This window comes from Oncorhynchus tshawytscha, unplaced genomic scaffold (genome assembly GCF_018296145.1).
Source record: "Oncorhynchus tshawytscha isolate Ot180627B unplaced genomic scaffold, Otsh_v2.0 Un_scaffold_6023_pilon_pilon, whole genome shotgun sequence".
NCBI classification, from domain to species: domain Eukaryota; kingdom Metazoa; phylum Chordata; class Actinopteri; order Salmoniformes; family Salmonidae; genus Oncorhynchus; species Oncorhynchus tshawytscha.
The window spans coordinates 169,457-190,455 of NW_024609565.1; the positions used below are offsets into that span (position 1 = coordinate 169,457).

Here is a 20,999-nt window from a genome sequence, read left to right on the forward strand (position 1 = left end):
TCATTATACACTACAGACCAGCAGCGTCTGGTCATTACACACTACAGACCAGCAGCGTCTGGTCATTACACACTACAGACCAGCAGCGTCTGGTCATTACACACTACAGACCAGCAGCGTCTGGTCATTACACACTACAGACCAGCAGCGTCTGGTCATTACACACTACAGACCAGCAGCATTACACACCACAGACCAGCAGCGTCTGGTCATTACACACTACAGACCAGCAGCGTCTGGTCATTACACACTACAGACCAGCAGCATTACACCACAGACCAGCAGCGTCTGGTCATTACACACTACAGACCAGCAGCGTCTGGTTGCTCCTCATTACACACCACAGACCAGCAGCGTCTGGTTGCTCCTCATTACACACCACAGACCAGCAGCGTCTGGTCATTACACACTACAGACCAGCACTGTCTGGTCATTACACACTACAGACAAGCAGCGTCTGGTCATTACACACTACAGACCAGCAGCTTCTGGTCATTACACACTACAGACCAGCAGCGTCTGGTCATTACACACCACAGACCAGCAGCGTCTGGTCATTACACACTACAGACCAGCAGTGTCTGGTCATTACACACTACAGACCAGCAGCGTCTGGTCATTACACACTACAGACCAGCAGCGTCTGGTCATTACACACTACAGACCAGCAGCGTCTGGTCATTACACACTACAGACCAGCAGCGTCTGGTCATTACACACTACAGACCAGCAGCGTCTTGTCATTACACACTACAGACCAGCAGCGTCTGGTCATTACACACTACAGACCAGCAGCGTCTGGTCATTACACACTACAGACCAGCAGCGTCTGGTTGCTCCTCATTACACACCACAGACCAGCAGCGTCTGGTTGCTCCTCATTCCACACCACAGACCAGCAGCGTCTGGTTGCTCCTCATTACACACTACAGACCAGCAGCGTCTGGTTGCTCCTCATTACACACCACAGACCAGCAGCGTCTGGTCATTACACACTACAGACCAGCAGCGTCTGGTCATTACACACTACAGACCAGCAGCGTCTGGTCATTACACACTACAGACCAGCAGCGTCTGGTCATTACACACTACAGACCAGCAGCGTCTGGTCATTACACACTACAGACCAGCAGCGTCTGGTCATTACACACTACAGACCAGCAGCGTCTGGTCATTACACACTACAGACCAGCAGCATTACACACCACAGACCAGCAGCGTCTGGTCATTACACACTACAGACCAGCAGCGTCTGGTTGCTCCTCATTATACACTACAGACCAGCAGCGTCTGGTCATTACACACTACAGACCAGCAGCGTCTGGTCATTACACACTACAGACCAGCAGCGTCTGGTCATTACACACTACAGACCAGCAGCGTCTGGTCATTATACACTACAGACCAGCAGCGTCTGGTCATTACACACTACAGACCAGCAGCGTCTGGTCATTACACACTACAGACCAGCAGCGTCTGGTCATTACACACTACAGACCAGCAGCGTCTGGTCATTACACACTACAGACCAGCAGCGTCTGGTCATTACACACTACAGACCAGCAGCATTACACACCACAGACCAGCAGCATCTGGTCATTACACACTACAGACCAGCAGCGTCTGGTCATTACACACTACAGACAAGCAGCGTCTGGTCATTACACACCACAGACCAGCAGTGTCTGGTCATTACACACTACAGACCAGCAGCGTCTGGTTGCTCCTCATTACACACCACAGACCAGCAGCGTCTGGTTGCTCCTCATTACACACCACAGACCAGCAGCGTCTGGTCATTACACACTACAGACCAGCAGCGTCTGGTCATTACACACTACAGACCAGCAGCGTCTGGTCATTACACACTACAGACCAGCAGCGTCTGGTCATTACACACTACAGACCAGCAGCGTCTGGTCATTACACACCACAGACCAGCAGCGTCTGGTCATTACACACTACAGACCAGCAGTGTCTGGTCATTACACACTACAGACCAGCAGCGTCTGGTCATTACACACCACAGACCAGCAGCGTCTGGTCATTACACACTACAGACCAGCAGCGTCTGGTTGCTCCTCATTACACACCACAGACCAGCAGCGTCTGGTCATTCCACACTACAGACCAGCACTGTCTGGTCATTACACACTACAGACCAGCAGCGTCTGGTCATTACACACTACAGACCAGCAGCGTCTGGTCATTACACACTACAGACCAGCAGCGTCTGGTCATTACACACCACAGACCAGCAGCGTCTGGTCATTACACACTACAGACCAGCAGTGTCTGGTCATTACACACTACAGACCAGCAGCGTCTGGTCATTACACACTACAGACCAGCAGCGTCTGGTCATTACACACTACAGACCAGCAGCGTCTGGTCATTACACACTACAGACCAGCAGCGTCTGGTCATTACACACTACAGACCAGCAGCGTCTGGTCATTACACACTACAGACCAGCAGCATTACACACCACAGACCAGCAGCGTCTGGTCATTACACACTACAGACCAGCAGCGTCTGGTCATTACACACCACAGACCAGCAGCGTCTGGTCATTACACACTACAGACCAGCACTGTCTGGTCATTACACACTACAGACCAGCAGCGTTTGGTCATTACACACTACAGACCAGCAGCGTCTGGTCATTACACACTACAGACCAGCAGCGTCTGGTCATTACACACTACAGACCAGCAGCGTCTGGTCATTACACACTACAGACCAGCAGCGTCTGGTCATTACACACTACAGACCAGCAGCGTCTGGTCATTACACACTACAGACCAGCAGCGTCTGGTCATTACACACTACAGACCAGCAGCGTCTGGTCATTACACACTACAGACCAGCAGCGTCTGGTCATTACACACTACAGACCAGCAGCATTACACACCACAGACCAGCAGCGTCTGGTCATTACACACTACAGACCAGCAGCGTCTGGTTGCTCCTCATTATACACTACAGACCAGCAGCGTCTGGTCATTACACACTACAGACCAGAAGCGTCTGGTCATTACACACTACAGACCAGCAGCGTCTGGTCATTACACACTACAGACAAGCAGCGTCTGGTCATTACACACTACAGACCAGCAGCGTCTGGTCATTACACACTACAGACCAGCAGCATTACACACCACAGACCAGCAGCGTCTGGTCATTACACACTACAGACCAGCAGCATTACACACCACAGACCAGCAGCGTCTGGTCATTACACACTACAGACCAGCAGCGTCTGGTTGCTCCTCATTATACACTACAGACCAGCAGCGTCTGGTCATTACACACTACAGACCAGAAGCGTCTGGTTGCTCCTCTTTACACACCACAGACCAGCAGCATCTGGTTGCTCCTCATTACACACCACAGAACAGCAGCGTCTGGTTGCTCCTCATTACACACCACAGACCAGCAGCGTCTGGTCATTACACACTACAGACCAGCAGCGTCTGGTCATTACACACTACAGACCAGCAGCGTCTGGTCATTACACACTACAGACCAGCAGCGTCTGGTCATTACACAACACAGACCAGCAGCGTCTGGTCATTACACACTACAGACCAGCAGCGTCTGGTCATTACACACTACAGACCAGCAGCGTCTGGTCATTACACACTACAGACCAGCAGCGTCTGGTCATTACACACTACAGACCAGCAGCGTCTGGTCATTACACACTACAGACCAGCAGCGTCTGGTCATTACACACTACAGACCAGCAGCGTCTGGTCATTACACACCACAGACCAGCAGCGTCTGGTCATTACACACTACAGACCAGCAGTGTCTGGTCATTACACACTACAGACCAGCAGCGTCTGGTCATTACACACACAGACCAGCAGCGTCTGGTCATTACACACTACAGACCAGCAGCGTCTGGTTGCTCCTCATTACACACCACAGACCAGCAGCGTCTGGTCATTCCCACACTACAGACCAGCACTGTCTGGTCATTACACACTACAGACCAGCAGCGTCTGGTCATTACACACTACAGACCAGCAGCGTCTGGTCATTACACACTACAGACCAGCAGCGTCTGGTCATTACACACCACAGACCAGCAGCGTCTGGTCATTACACACTACAGACCAGCAGCGTCTGGTCATTACACACTACAGACCAGCAGCGTCTGGTCATTACACACTACAGACCAGCAGCGTCTGGTCATTACACACTACAGACCAGCAGCGTCTGGTCATTACACACTACAGACCAGCAGCGTCTGGTCATTACACACTACAGACCAGCAGCGTCTGGTCATTACACACTACAGACCAGCAGCGTCTGGTCATTACACACTACAGACCAGCAGCGTCTGGTCATTACACACTACAGACCAGCAGCGTCTGGCTCCTCATTACACACCACAGACCAGCAGCGTCTGGTTGCTCCTCATTCCACACCACAGACCAGCAGCGTCTGGTTGCTCCTCATTACACACCACAGACCAGCAGCGTCTGGTTGCTCCTCATTACACACCACAGACCAGCAGCGTCTGGTCATTACACACCACAGACCAGCAGCGTCTGGTCATTACACACTACAGACCAGCAGCGTCTGGTCATTACACACTACATACCAGCAGCGTCTGGTCATTACACACTACAGACCAGCAGCGTCTGGTCATTACACACTACAGCCTAGCAGCGTCTGTTCATTACACACTACAGACCAGCAGCGTCTGGTCATTACACACTACAGACCAGCAGCATTACACACCACAGACCAGCAGCGTCTGGTCATTACACACTACAGACCAGCAGCGTCTGGTTGCTCACTACAGACCAGCAGCGTCTATTACACTACAGACCAGCAGCGTCTGGTCATTACACACTACAGACCAGCAGCGTCTGGTCATTACACACTACAGACCAGCAGCGTCTGGTCATTACACACTACAGACCAGCAGCGTCTGGTTGCTCCTCATTATACACTACAGACCAGCAGCGTCTGGTCATTACACACTACAGACCAGCAGCGTCTGGTCATTACACACTACAGACCAGCAGCGTCTGGTCATTACACACTACAGACCAGCAGCGTCTGGTCATTACACACTACAGACCAGCAGCGTCTGGTCATTACACACTACAGACCAGCAGCATTACACACACAGACCAGCAGCGTCTGGTCATTACACACTACAGACCAGCAGCGTCTGGTCATTACACACTACAGACCAGCAGCATTACACACCACAGACCAGCAGCGTCTGGTCATTACACACTACAGACCAGCAGCGTCTGGTTGCTCCTCATTACACACCACAGACCAGCAGCGTCTGGTTGCTCCTCATTACACACCACAGACCAGCAGCGTCTGGTCATTACACACTACAGACCAGCAGCGTCTGGTCATTACACACTACAGACCAGCAGCGTCTGGTCATTACACACTACAGACCAGCAGCGTCTGGTCATTACACACTACAGACCAGCAGCGTCTGGTCATTACACACCACAGACCAGCAGCGTCTGGTCATTACACACTACAGACCAGCAGCGTCTGGTCATTACACACTACAGACCAGCAGCGTCTGGTCATTACACAACACAGACCAGCAGCGTCTGGTCATTACACACTACAGACCAGAAGCGTCTGGTTGCTCCTCATTACACACCACAGACCAGCAGCGTCTGGTTGCTCCTCATTACACACTACAGACCAGCAGCGTCTGGTCATTACACACTACAGACCAGCAGCGTCTGGTCATTACACACTACAGACCAGCAGCGTCTGGTCATTACACACTACAGACCAGCAGCGTCTGGTCATTACACACCACAGACCAGCAGCGTCTGGTCATTACACACTACAGACCAGCAGCGTCTGGTCATTACACACTACAGACCAGCAGCGTCTGGTCATTACACACTACAGACCAGCAGCGTCTGGTCATTACACACTACAGACCAGCAGCGTCTGGTCATTACACACTACAGACCAGCAGCGTCTGGTCATTACACACTACAGACCAGCAGCGTCTGGTCATTACACACTACAGACCAGCAGTCATTACACACCACAGACCAGCAGCGTCTGGTCATTACACACTACAGACCAGCAGCGTCTGGTCATTACACACTACAGACCAGCAGCGTCTGGTCATTACACACTACAGACCAGCAGCGTCTGGTCATTACACACTACAGACCAGCAGCGTTCTGGTCATTACACACTACAGACCAGCAGCGTCTGGTCATTACACACTACAGACCAGCAGCGTCTGGTCATTACACACCACAGACCAGCAGCGTCTGGTCATTACACACTACAGACCAGCAGCGTCTGGTCATTACACACTACAGACCAGCAGCGTCTGGTCATTACACACTACAGACCAGCAGCGTCTGGTCATTACACACTACAGACCAGCAGCGTCTGGTCATTACACACTACAGACCAGCAGCATTACACACCACAGACCAGCAGCGTCTGGTCATTACACACTACAGACCAGCAGCGTCTGGTTGCTCCTCATTATACACTACAGACCAGCAGCGTCTGGTCATTACACACTACAGACCAGCAGCGTCTGGTCATTACACACTACAGACCAGCAGCGTCTGGTCATTACACACTACAGACCAGCAGCGTCTGGTCATTACACACTACAGACCAGCAGCGTCTGGTCATTACACACTACAGACCAGCAGCATTACACACCACAGACCAGCAGCGTCTGGTCATTACACACTACAGACCAGCAGCGTCTGGTCATTACACACCACAGACCAGCAGCGTCTGGTCATTACACACTACAGACCAGCAGCGTCTGGTTGTCCTCATTACACACTACAGACCAGCAGCGTCTGGTCATTACACACTACAGACCAGCAGCGTCTGGTTGCTCCTCATTACACACCACAGACCAGCAGCGTCTGTTGCTCCTCATTACACACCACAGACCAGCAGCGTCTGGTTGCTCCTCATTACACACCACAGACCAGCAGCGTCTGGTCATTACACACTACAGACCAGCAGCGTCTGGTCATTACACACTACAGACCAGCAGCGTCTGGTCATTACACACTACAGACCAGCAGCGTCTGGTCATTACACACACAGACCAGCAGCGTCTGGTCATTACACACTACAGACCAGCAGCGTCTGGTCATTACACACCACAGACCAGCAGCGTCTGGTCATTACACACTACAGACCAGCAGCGTCTGGTCATTACACACTACAGACCAGCAGCGTCTGGTCATTACACACTACAGACCAGCAGCGTCTGGTCATTACACACTACAGACCAGCAGCGTCTGGTCATTACACACTACAGACCAGCAGCGTCGGGTCATTACACACTACAGACCAGCAGCATCTGGTCATTACACACCACAGACCAGCAGCGTCTGGTCATTACACACTACAGACCAGCAGCATTACACACCACAGACCAGCAGCGTCTGGTCATTACACACCACAGACCAGCAGCGTCTGGTCATTACACACTACAGACCAGCACTGTCTGGTCATTACACACTACAGACCAGCAGCGTCTGGTCATTACACACTACAGACCAGCAGCGTCTGGTCATTACACACTACAGACCAGCAGCGTCTGGTCATTACACACCACAGACAAGCAGCGTCTGGTCATTACACACTACAGACCAGCAGTGTCTGGTCATTACACACTACAGACCAGCAGCGTCTGGTCATTACACACTACAGACCAGCAGCGTCTGGTCATTACACACTACAGACCAGCAGCGTCTGGTCATTACACACTACAGACCAGCAGCGTCTGGTCATTACACACTACAGACCAGCAGCGTCTGGTCATTACACACTACAGACCAGCTCATTACACACCACAGACCAGCAGCGTCTGGTCATTACACACTACAGACCAGCAGCGTCTGGTCATTACACACCACAGACCAGCAGCGTCTGGTCATTACACACTACAGACCAGCAGCGCTGTCTGGTCATTACACACTACAGACCAGCAGCGTCTGGTCATTACACACTACAGACCAGCAGCGTCTGGTCATTACACACTACAGACCAGCAGCGTCTGGTCATTACACACTACAGACCAGCAGCGTCTGGTCATTACACACTACAGACCAGCAGCGTCTGGTCATTACACACTACAGACCAGCAGCGTCTGGTCATTACACACTACAGACCAGCAGCGTCTGGTCATTACACACTACAGACCAGCAGCGTCTGGTCATTACACACTACAGACCAGCAGCATTACACACCACAGACCAGCAGCGTCTGGTCATTACACACTACAGACCAGCAGCGTCTGTTGCTCCTCATTACACACTACAGACCAGCAGCGTCTGGTCATTACACACTACAGACCAGCAGCGTCTGGTCATTACACACTACAGACCAGCAGCGTCTGGTCATTACACACTACAGACCAGCAGCGTCTGGTCATTACACACTACAGACCAGCAGCGTCTGGTCATTACACACTACAGACCAGCAGCATTACACACCACAGACCAGCAGCGTCTGGTCATTACACACTACAGACCAGCAGCGTCTGGTCATTACACACCACAGACCAGCAGCGTCTGGTCATTACACACTACAGACCAGCACTGTCTGGTCATTACACACTACAGGCCAGCAGCGTCTGGTCATTACACACTACAGACCAGCAGCGTCTGGTTGCTCCTCATTACACACCACAGACCAGCAGCGTCTGGTTGCTCCTCATTACACACCACAGACCAGCAGCGTCTGGTTGCTCCTCATTACACACCACAGACCAGCAGCGTCTGGTCATTACACACTACAGACCAGCAGCGTCTGGTCATTACACACTACAGACCAGCAGCGTCTGGTCATTACACACCACAGACCAGCAGCGTCTGGTCATTACACACTACAGACCAGCAGCGTCTGGTCATTACACACTACAGACCAGCAGCGTCTGGTCATTACACACCACAGACCAGCAGCGTCTGGTCATTACACACTACAGACCAGCAGCGTCTGGTCATTACACACTACAGACCAGCAGCGTCTGGTCATTACACACTACAGACCAGCAGCGTCTGGTCATTACACACTACAGACCAGCAGCGTCTGGTCATTACACACTACAGACCAGCAGCGTCTGGTCATTACACACTACAGACCAGCAGCGTCTGGTTGCTCCTCATTATACACTACAGACCAGCAGCGTCTGGTCATTACACACTACAGACCAGCAGCGTCTGGTCATTACACACTACAGACCAGCAGCATTACACACCACAGACCAGCAGCGTCTGGTCATTACACACTACAGACCAGCAGCGTCTGGTCATTACACACTACAGACCAGCAGCATTACACACCACAGACCAGCAGCGTCTGGTCATTACACACTACAGACCAGCAGCGTCTGGTCATTACACACTACAGACCAGCAGCATTACACACCACAGACCAGCAGCGTCTGGTCATTACACACTACAGACCAGCAGCGTCTGGTTGCTCCTCATTACACACCACAGACCAGCAGCGTCTGGTTGCTCCTCATTACACACCACAGACCAGCAGCGTCTGGTCATTACACACTACAGACCAGCAGCGTCTGGTCATTACACACACAGACCAGCAGCGTCTGGTCATTACACACTACAGACCAGCAGCGTCTGGTCATTACACACTACAGACCAGCAGCGTCTGGTCATTACACACCACAGACCAGCAGCGTCTGGTCATTACACACCACAGACCAGCAGCGTCTGGTCATTACACACTACAGACCAGCAGCGTCTGGTCATTACACACTACAGACCAGCAGCGTCTGGTCATTACACACCACAGACCAGCAGCGTCTGGTCATTACACACTACAGACCAGCAGCGTCTGGTTGCTCCTCATTACACACCACAGACCAGCAGCGTCTGGTCATCCCACACTACAGACCAGCAGCTGTCTGGTCATTACACACTACAGACCAGCAGCGTCTGGTCATTACACACTACAGACCAGCAGCGTCTGGTCATTACACACTACAGACCAGCAGCGTCTGGTCATTACACACCACAGACCAGCAGCGTCTGGTCATTACACACTACAGACCAGCAGCGTCTGGGTCATTACACACTACAGACCAGCAGCGTCTGGTCATTACACACTACAGACCAGCAGCGTCTGGTCATTCATTACACTACAGACCAGCAGTCTGGTCTGGTCATTACACACCACAGACCAGCAGCGTCTGGTCATTACACACACAGACCAGCAGCGTCTGGTCATTACACACCACAGACCAGCAGCGTCTGGTCATTACACACTACAGACCAGCAGCGTCTGGTCATTACACACCACAGACCAGCAGCGTCTGGTCATTACACACTACAGACCAGCAGCGTCTGGTCATTACACACTACAGACCAGCAGCGTCTGGTCATTACACACTACAGACCAGCAGCGTCTGGTCATTACACACTACAGACCAGCAGCGTCTGGTCATTTACAGACCAGCAGCATTACACACCACAGACCAGCAGCGTCTGGTCATTACACACTACAGACCAGCAGCGTCTGGTCATTACACACCACAGACCAGCAGCGTCTGGTCATTACACACTACAGACCAGCAGCGTCTGGTCATTACACACTACAGACCAGCAGCGTCTGGTCATTACACTACAGACCAGCAGCGTCTGGTCATTACACACTACAGACCAGCAGCGTCTGGGTCATTACACACCACAGACCAGCAGCGTCTGGTCATTACACACTACAGACCAGCAGTGTCTGGTCATTACACACTACAGACCAGCAGCGTCTGGTCATTACACACTACAGACCAGCAGCGTCTGGTCATTACACTACAGACCAGCAGCATTACACACCACAGACCAGCAGTCTGGTCTGGTCATTACACACTACAGACCAGCAGCGTCTGGTTGCTCCTCATTACACACTACAGACCAGCAGCGTCTGGTCATTACACACCACAGACCAGCAGCGTCTGGTCATTACACACACAGACCAGCAGCGTCTGGTCATTACACACCACAGACCAGCAGCGTCTGGTCATTACACACTACAGACCAGCAGCGTCTGGTCATTACACACTACAGACCAGCAGCATTACACACCACAGACCAGCAGCGTCTGGTCATTCATTACACCACAGACCAGCAGCGTCTGGTCATTACCTCATTACAGACCAGCAGCGTCTGGTCATTACACACCACAGACCAGCAGCGTCTGGTTGCTCCTCATTACACACACAGACCAGCAGCGTCTGGTCATTACACACTACAGACCAGCAGCGTCTGGTGCTCCTCATTACACACCACAGACCAGCAGCGTCTGGTTGCTCCTCATTACACACCACAGACCAGCAGCGTCTGGTTGCTCCTCATTACACACCACAGACCAGCAGCGTCTGGTCATTACACACCACAGACCAGCAGCGTCTGGTCATTACACACACAGACCAGCAGCGTCTGGTCATTACACACTACAGACCAGCAGCGTCTGGTCATTACACACCACAGACCAGCAGCGTCTGGTCATTACACACTACAGACCAGCAGCGTCTGGTCATTACACACCACAGACCAGCAGCGTCTGGTCATTACACACTACAGACCAGCAGCGTCTGGTCATTACACACTACAGACCAGCAGCGTCTGGTCATTACACACCACAGACCAGCAGCGTCTGGTCATTACACACCACAGACCAGCAGCGTCTGGTCATTACACACTACAGACCAGCAGCGTCTGGTCATTACACACTACAGACCAGCAGCGTCTGGTCATTACACACTACAGACCAGCAGCGTCTGGTCATTACACACTACAGACCAGCAGCGTCTGGTCATTACACACCACAGACCAGCAGCGTCTGGTCATTACACACTACAGACCAGCAGCGTCTAAAACCCTCATTACACAGCACAGACCAGCAGCGTCTGGTCATTAGAACACTACAGACCAGCAGCGTCTGGTCAAACACTACAGACCAGCAGCGTCTGGTCATTAACACACAGACCAGCAGCGTCTGGTCATTACACACTACAGACCAGCAGCGTCTGGTCATTCATACACACTACAGACCAGCAGCATTACACACCACAGACCAGCAGCGTCTGGTCAAAACAAACAGACCAGCAGCGTCTGGCAAGCAATGCAGGTGTAGAAAAACTCCCAGACCAGCAAAACCTAGGACACAACAGACCAGAAGCGTCTGGTCATGGCCAGTCACTACAGACCAGCAGCGTCTGGTTGATTTATAACAGACCAGCATGGCCAGGTGCTCCTCATTACACACCAAGACCAGCAGCGTCTGGTCATTCAATAGACCAGCAGCGTCTGGAAAACTGGGCACAGACCAGTCAGGTCTGGTTGAAACTGGAACAGCAGCATGGCCAGGTGGACTGGGGACAGCAAGGAGTCACCATGTCAGGTAGTCCTGGTCATTGGTCCTAGGGCCAGGTCAGCGTCTGGTCACTGGAACAGACAGACCAGCAGGTCTGGTCACACACCACAGACCAGAGCGTCAGGTCATTACACACTACAGACCAGCAGCGTCTGGTCATTAACACCACAGACCAGCAGCGTCTGGTCATGGACACCTACAGACCAGCAGGGGTCTGGTCCTGCTCCTCATTACACTGTGAGCACAGACCAGCAGCGTCTGGTCACTTAGACACACAGACCAGCATAGGTCTGGTCATTACAAACTGACAGACCAGCAGCGTCTGGTCATTACACACCACAGACCAGCAGCGTCTGGTCAGGAGACACTACAGACCAGCAGCGTCTCCATTCACACCACAGACCAGCAGCGTCTGGTCATTACACACCACAGACCAGCAGCGTCTGGTCATTACACACTACAGACCAGCAGCGTCTGGTCATTACACACTACAGACCAGCAGCGTCTGGTCATTACACACCACAGACCAGCAGCGTCTGGTCATTACACACACAGACCAGCAGCGTCTGGTCATTACACACTACAGACCAGCAGCGTCTGGTCATTACACACTACAGACCAGCAGCGTCTGGTCATTACACACCACAGACCAGCAGCGTCTGGTCATTACACACTACAGACCAGCAGCGTCTGGTCATTACACACCACAGACCAGCAGCGTCTGGTCATTACACACCACAGACCAGCAGCGTCTGGTCATTACACACTACAGACCAGCAGCGTCTGGTCATTACACACTACAGACCAGCAGCGTCTGGTCATTACACACCACAGACCAGCAGCGTCTGGTTGCTCCTCATTATACACTACAGACCAGCAGCGTCTGGTCATTACACACTACAGACCAGAAGCGTCTGGTCATTACACACTACAGACCAGCAGCGTCTGGTCATTACACACTACAGACCAGCAGCGTCTGGTCATTACACACTACAGACCAGCAGCGTCTGGTCATTACACACTACAGACCAGCAGCATTACACACCACAGACCAGCAGCGTCTGGTCATTACACACTACAGACCAGCAGCGTCTGGTTGCTCCTCATTATACACTACAGACCAGCAGCGTCTGGTCATTACACACCACAGACCAGCAGCATCTGGTTGCTCCTCATTACACACCACAGACCAGCAGCGTCTGCTCCTCATTACACACTACAGACCAGCAGCGTCTGGTTGCTCCTCATTACACACCACAGACCAGCAGCGTCTGGTTGCTCCTCATTACACACCACAGACCAGCAGCGTCTGGCTCCTCATTACACACCACAGACCAGCATCTGGTTGCTCCTCATTACACACCACAGACCAGCAGCGTCTGGTTGCTCCTCATTACTCACCACAGACCAGCAGCGTCTGGTTGCTCCTCATTACACACCACAGACCAGCAGCGTCTGGTTGCTCCTCATTACAGACCACAGACCAGCAGCGTCTGGTTGCTCCTCATTACAAACCACAGACCAGCAGCGTCTGGTTGCTCCTCATTACACACCACAGACCAGCAGTGTCTGGTTGCTCCTCATTACAGACCACAGGCCAGCAGTGTCTGGTTGCTCCTCATTCCACACCACAGACCAGCAGCCTGGTTGCTCCTCATTACACACCACAGACCAGCAGCGACTGGTTGCAGCTCATTACACACCACAGACCAGCAGCGACTGGTTGCAGCTCATTACACACCACAGACCAACAAATATTATTTACATCAACAACATATGAATCACTACAAAACGTATTGTATGACCTCTTACACACTATATTAGGCCCAGCCTGACCTCTTATACACTATATTAGGCCCAGCCTGACCTCTTATACACTATATTAGGCCCAGCCTGACCTCTTATACACTATATTAGGCCCAGCCTGACCTCTTATACACTATATTAGGCCCAGCCTGACCTCTTATACACTATATTAGGCCCAGTCTGACCTCTTATACACTATGTTAGGCCCAGCCTGACCTCTTATACACTATGTTAGGCCCAGCCTGACCTCTTATACACTATATTAGGCCCAGCCTGACCTCTTATACACTATATTAGGCCCAGCCTGACCTCTTATACACTATATATTAGGCCCAGCCTGACCTCTTATACACTATATTAGGCCCAGCCTGACCTCTTATACACTATATTAGGCCAAGCCTGACCTCTTATACACTATATTAGGCCCAGTCTGACCTCTTATACACTATATTAGGCCCAGCCTGACCTCTTATTTACTATGTTAGGCCCAGCCTGACCTCTTATACACTATATTAGGCCCCAGTCTGACCTCTTATACACTATATTAGGCCCAGCCTGACCTCTTATACACTATATTAGGCCCAGTATGACCTCTTATAGACTATGTTAGGCCCAGCCTGACCTCTTATTTACTATGTTAGGCCCAGCCTGACCTCTTATACACTATATTAGGCCCAGCCTGACCTCTTATACACTATATTAGGCCCAGCCTGACCTCTTATTTACTATGTTAGGCCCAGCCTGACCTCTTATACACTATATTCAGCCCAGCCTGACCTCTTATACACTATATTAGGCCCAGCCTGACCTCTTATACACTATATTAGGCCCAGCCTGACCTCTTATACACTATATTAGGCCCAGCCTGACCTCTTATACACTATATTAGGCCCAGCCTGACCTCTTATACACTATATTAGGCCCAGCCTGACCTCTTATACACTGTTAGGCCCAGCCTGACCTCTTATACACTATATTAGGCCCAGCCTGACCTCTTATACACTGACCTCTTATACACTATATTAGGCCCAGCCTGACCTCTTATACACTATATTAGGCCCAGCCTGACCTCTTATACACTATATTAGGCCCAGCCTGACCTCTTATACACTATATTAGGCCCAGCCTGACCTCTTATACACTATGTTAGGCCCAGCCTGACCTCTTATACACTATATTAGGCCCAACCTGACCTCTTATACACTATATTAGGCCCAGCCTGACCTCTTATACACTATATTAGGCCCAGCCTTTGGTTTTCCTAGATATTGCTACTATATTATAATCACTACATCCAATGGATCTGGATACTGCTTGAAAACCAAATTCTGCAGCATTAGTAAAGATGTGATCAATACATGTTGATTTCATTCCTGTGCTGTTTGTAACTACCCTGGTAGTTGACTGATAACCTGAACCAGGTTGCAGGTACTGGTTACAGTTTGAAGCTTTTTCCTTGAGTGGGAAGCTTGATTAAAGCCAGTCAGTATTGAAAATCACCCAGAAAATATACCTCTCTGTTGATATCACATACATTATCAAGCATTTCACACATATTATCCAGATACTGACTGTTAGCACTTGGTGGTCTATAGCAGCTTCCCACCAGAATGTTCTTTAGGTTAGGCAAATGAACCTGTAGCCATATGACTTCAACAGTATTTAACATGAGATCGTCTCTAAGCTTTACAGTAATGTGGTTCTGAATATAAACAGCAGCACCTCCAACTTTGGCATTCCTGTCTTTTCTGTAGATGTTATAACTGTTAGGTTCTAATTTTCAGAGTAAATAACTCACGGACAGGAGCATGACCAAGAGGAGCATGACCAAGTCAAATTGTTCCCAAAGGGTCGATACAGCTGTAACTCAGACACAGACATGGCTTCCCCTGTGGTGGTATTCATACCCCACTTTGGGTGGAGTCTCCTCCTTATCGCTAAGCATGGCATAATTATTGCTTAGCAGGGAACTAAGTGATATGAGCCTTCAACAGTTTTTCCCCTTATCAGTACTGTCACATGTAATCGTGTTCCCTGCTTCAGCCCCTCCCAAGCTTCATTATGGTACCCTCATGTCTCTTACCAGTCTCTATTGCCACTGGTCCGTATTCTAAGAGTCCAGTCTCTATTTCCACTGGTCCGTATTCTAAGAGTCCAGTCTCTATTCCCACTGGCCAGTATTCTAAGAGTCCATTCTCTATTCCCACTGGTCAGAATTCTAACAGTCCAGTCTCTATTCCCACTGGTCAGTATTCTAACAGTCCAGTCTCTATTCCCACGGGTCAGTATTCTAACAGTCCAGTCTCTATTCCCACTGGTCCGTATTCTAAGAGTCCAGTCTCTATTCCCACTGGTCAGTATTCTAACAGTCCAGTCCAGTCTCTATTCCCACTGGCCAGTATTCTAACAGTCCAGTCTCTATTCCCACTGGTCAGTATTCTAACAGTCCAGTCTCTATTCCCACTGGTCAGTATTCTAACAGTTCTATTCCCACTGGTCAGTATTCTAACAGTCCAGTCCAGTCTCTATTCCCACTGGTCAGTATTCTAACAGTCCAGTCCAGTCTCTATTCCCACTGGTCAGTATTCTAACAGTCCAGTCCAGTCTCTATTCCCACTGGTCAGTATTCTAACAGTCCAGTCTCTATTTCCACTGGCCAGTATTCTAACAGTCCAGTCCAGTCTCTATTCCCACTGGCCAGTATTCTAACAGTCCAGTCTCTATTCCCACTGGTCAGTATTCTAACAGTCCAGTCTCTATTCCCACTGGTCAGTATTCTAACAGTTCTATTCCCACTGGTCAGTATTCTAACAGTCCAGTCTAGTCACAGTCTCTATTCCCACTGGCCAGTATTCTAACAGTCCAGTCTCTATTCCCACTGGTCAGTATTCTAACAGTCCAGTCTCTATTCCCACTGACCAGTATTCTAACAGTCCAGTCTCTATTCCCACTGGCCAGTATTCTAACAGTCCAGTATCTATTCCCACTGGCCAGTATTCTAACAGTCCAGTCTCTATTCCCACTGGCCAGTATTCTAACAGTCCAGTCTCTATTCCCACTGGCCAGTATTCTAACAGTCCAGTCTCTATTCCCACTGGTCAGTATTCTAACAGTCCAGTCCAGTCTCTATTCCCACTGGTCAGTATTCTAACAGTCCAGTCCAGTCTCTATTCCCACTGGTCAGTATTCTAACAGTCCAGTCCAGTCTCTATTCCCACTGGTCAGTATTCTAACAGTCCAGTCCAGTCTCTATTCCCACTGGTCAGTATTCTAACAGTCCAGTCTCTATTTCCACTGGCCAGTATTCTAACAGTCCAGTCTAGTCTCTATTCCCACTGGTCAGTATTCTAACAGTCCAGTCTCTATTCCCACTGGCCAGTATTCTAACAGTCCAGTCTCTATTCCCACTGGTCAGTATTCTAACAGTCCAGTCTCTATTCCCACTGGCCAGTATTCTAACAGTCCAGTCTCTATTCCCACTGGCCAGTATTCTAACAGTCCAGTCTCTATTCCCACTGGCCAGTATTCTAACAGTCCAGTCTCTATTCCCACTGGCCAGTATTCTAACAGTCCAGTCTCTATTCCCACTGGCCAGTATTCTAACAGTCCAGTCTCTATTCCCACTGGCCAGTATTCTAACAGTCCAGTCTCTATTCCCACTGGTCAGTATTCTAACAGTCCAGTCCAGTCTCTATTCCCACTGGTCAGTATTCTAACAGTCCAGTCCAGTCTCTATTCCCACTGGTCAGTATTCTAACAGTCCAGTCCAGTCTCTATTCCCACTGGTCAGTATTCTAACAGTCCAGTCCAGTCTCTATTCCTAACAGTCCAGTCCAGTCTCTATTCCTACTGGTCAGTATTCTAACAGTCCAGTCTCTATTTCCACTGGCCAGTATTCTAACAGTCCAGTCTAGTCTCTATTCCCACTGGTCAGTATTCTAACAGTCCAGTCTCTATTCCCACTGGCCAGTATTCTAACAGTCCAGTCTCTATTCCCACTGGTCAGTATTCTAACAGTCCAGTCTCTATTCCCACTGGTCAGTATTCTAACAGTCCAGTCTCTATTCCCACTGGCCAGTATTCTAACAGTCCAGTCTCTATTCCCACTGGCCAGTATTCTAACAGTCCAGTCTCTATTCCCACTGGCCAGTATTCTAACAGTCCAGTCTCTATTCCCACTGGCCAGTATTCTAACAGTCCAGTCTCTATTCCCACTGGTCAGTATTCTAACAGTCCAGTCTCTATTCCCACTGGCCAGTATTCTAACAGTCCAGTCTCTATTCCCACTGGTCAGTATTCTAACAGTCCAGTCTCTATTCCCACTGGTCAGTATTCTAACAGTCCAGTCTCTATTCCCACTGGTCAGTATTCTAACAGTCCAGTCTCTATTCCCACTGGCCAGTATTCTAACAGTCCAGTCTCTATTCCCACTGGCCAGTATTCTAACAGTCCAGTCTCTATTCCCACTGGCCAGTATTCTAACAGTCCAGTCTCTATTCCCACTGGTCAGTATTCTAACAGTCCAGTCTCTATTCCCACTGGCCAGTATTCTAACAGTCCAGTCTCTATTCCCACTGGTCAGTATTCTAACAGTCCAGTCTCTATTCCCACTGGCCAGTATTCTAACAGTCCAGTCTCTATTCCCACTGGTCAGTATTCTAACAGTCCAGCCTCTATTCCCACTGGCCAGTATTCTAACAGTCCAGTCTCTATTCCCACTGGTCAGTATTCTAACAGTCCAGTCTCTATTCCCACTGGTCAGTATTCTAACAGTCCAGTCTCTATTCCCACTGGTCAGTATTCTAACAGTCCAGTCTCTATTCCCACTGGCCAGTATTCTAACAGTCCAGTCTCTATTCCCACTGGTCAGTATTCTAACAGTCCAGTCTCTATTCCCACTGGTCAGTATTCTAACAGTCCAGTCTCTATTCCCACTGGTCAGTATTCTAACAGTCCAGTCTCTATTCCCACTGGTCAGTATTCTAACAGTCCAGTCTCTATTCCCACTGGTCAGTATTCTAACAGTCCAGTCTCTATTCCCACTGGCCAGTATTCTAACAGTCCAGTCTCTATTCCCACTGGCCAGTATTCTAACAGTCCAGTCTCTATTCCCACTGGCCAGTATTCTAACAGTCCAGTCTCTATTCCCACTGGCCAGTATTCTAACAGTCCAGTCTCTATTCCCACTGGTCAGTATTCTAACAGGCCAGTCTCTATTCCCACTGGCCAGTATTCTAACAGTCCAGTCTCTATTCCCACTGGTCAGTATTCTAACAGTCCAGTCTCTATTCCCACTGGTCAGTATTCTAACAGTCCAGTCTCTATTCCCACTGGCCAGTATTCTAACAGTCCAGTCTCTATTCCCACTGGCCAGTATTCTAACAGTGTGTTTCCTTGTCTCCTCAGAGTCCTCCTTCGGTGCCCAGTGGAGAAGCTTTCAGATGGTTCTTCTAGATGTCAGACTACAACCTCACTCCAAATGTGACCACAACCTCACTCCAAATGTGACCACAACCTCACTCCAAATGTGACCACAACCTCACTCCAAATGTGACCACAACCTCACTCCAAATGTGACCACAACCTCACTCCAATGTGACCACAACCTCACTCCAATGTGACCACAGCCTCACTCCAATGTGACCACAACCTCACTCCAATGTGACCACAACTTAATCTCAACATGACCACATTGGCACTTCTTCCCCTCCTCACTCAGACAGACAGAGCTCTTATACCTCCAAACCCATACCCAACTTGGAGACTTTACAGTCAGTGGTCTAACCACGGTTGAATAGTGTGATCTAACCACGGTTGAATAGTGTGATCTAACCACGGTTGAATAGTGTGATCTAACCACGGTTGAATAGTGTGATCTAACCACGGTTGAATAGTGTGATCTAACCACGGTTGAATAGTTTGATCTAACCACGGTTGAATAGTGTGATCTAACCACGGTTGAATAGTGTGATCTAACCACGGTTGAATAGTGTGATCTAACCACGGTTGAATAGTGTGATCTAACCACGGTTGAATAGTGTGGTCTAACCACGGTTGAATAGTGTGATCTAACCACGGTTGAATAGTGTGATCTAACCACGGTTGAATAGTGTGATCTAACCACGGTTGAATAGTGTGATCTAACCACGGTTGAATAGTGTGATCTAACCACGGTTGAATAGTGTGATCTAACCACGGTTGAATAGTGTGATCTAACCACGGTTGAATAGTGTGATCTAACCACGGTTGAATAGTGTGATCTAACCACGGTTGAATAGTGTGATATAACCATGGTTGAATAGTGTGATCTAACCATGATCTCCCAACTCCACTGATCATGATACTTTCCTACTACTACTATACTACAGTGGACTACACTACTACCATACTACAGTGGACTACACTACTACTATACACTACTACTATACTACAGTGGACTACACCACTACTATACTACAGTGGACTACACTACTACTATACTACAGTGGACTACACTACTACTATACTACAGTGGACTACACTACTACTATACTACAGTGGACTACACTACTACTATACTACAGTGGACTACACTACTACTATACTACAGTGGACTACACTACTACTATACTACAGTGGACTACACTACTACCATACTACAGTGGACTACACTACTACTATACTACAGTGGACTACACTACTACCATACTACAGTGGACTACACTACTACTATACTACAGTGGACTACACTACTACCATACTACAGTGGACTACACTACTACAGTGGACTACACTACTACTACTATACTACA

The 20,999-nt window shown here is 49.7% G+C and overlaps 1 protein-coding gene across 1 annotated transcript in view; it reads left to right on the forward strand.

The window, feature by feature from the left end:
- The window catches only part of LOC121845162, a 110,888-nt gene extending 90,304 nt beyond the window's left edge, over positions 1-20,584 (forward strand). The window contains exon 3 of the mRNA XM_042315936.1: positions 19,615-20,584. Within this exon, the coding sequence (XP_042171870.1) occupies positions 19,615-19,662 (48 nt within the window). The 3' untranslated portion in view covers positions 19,663-20,584. The remainder of the gene's footprint in view (positions 1-19,614) is intronic.
- Positions 20,585-20,999: the final 415 nt, after the last annotated feature.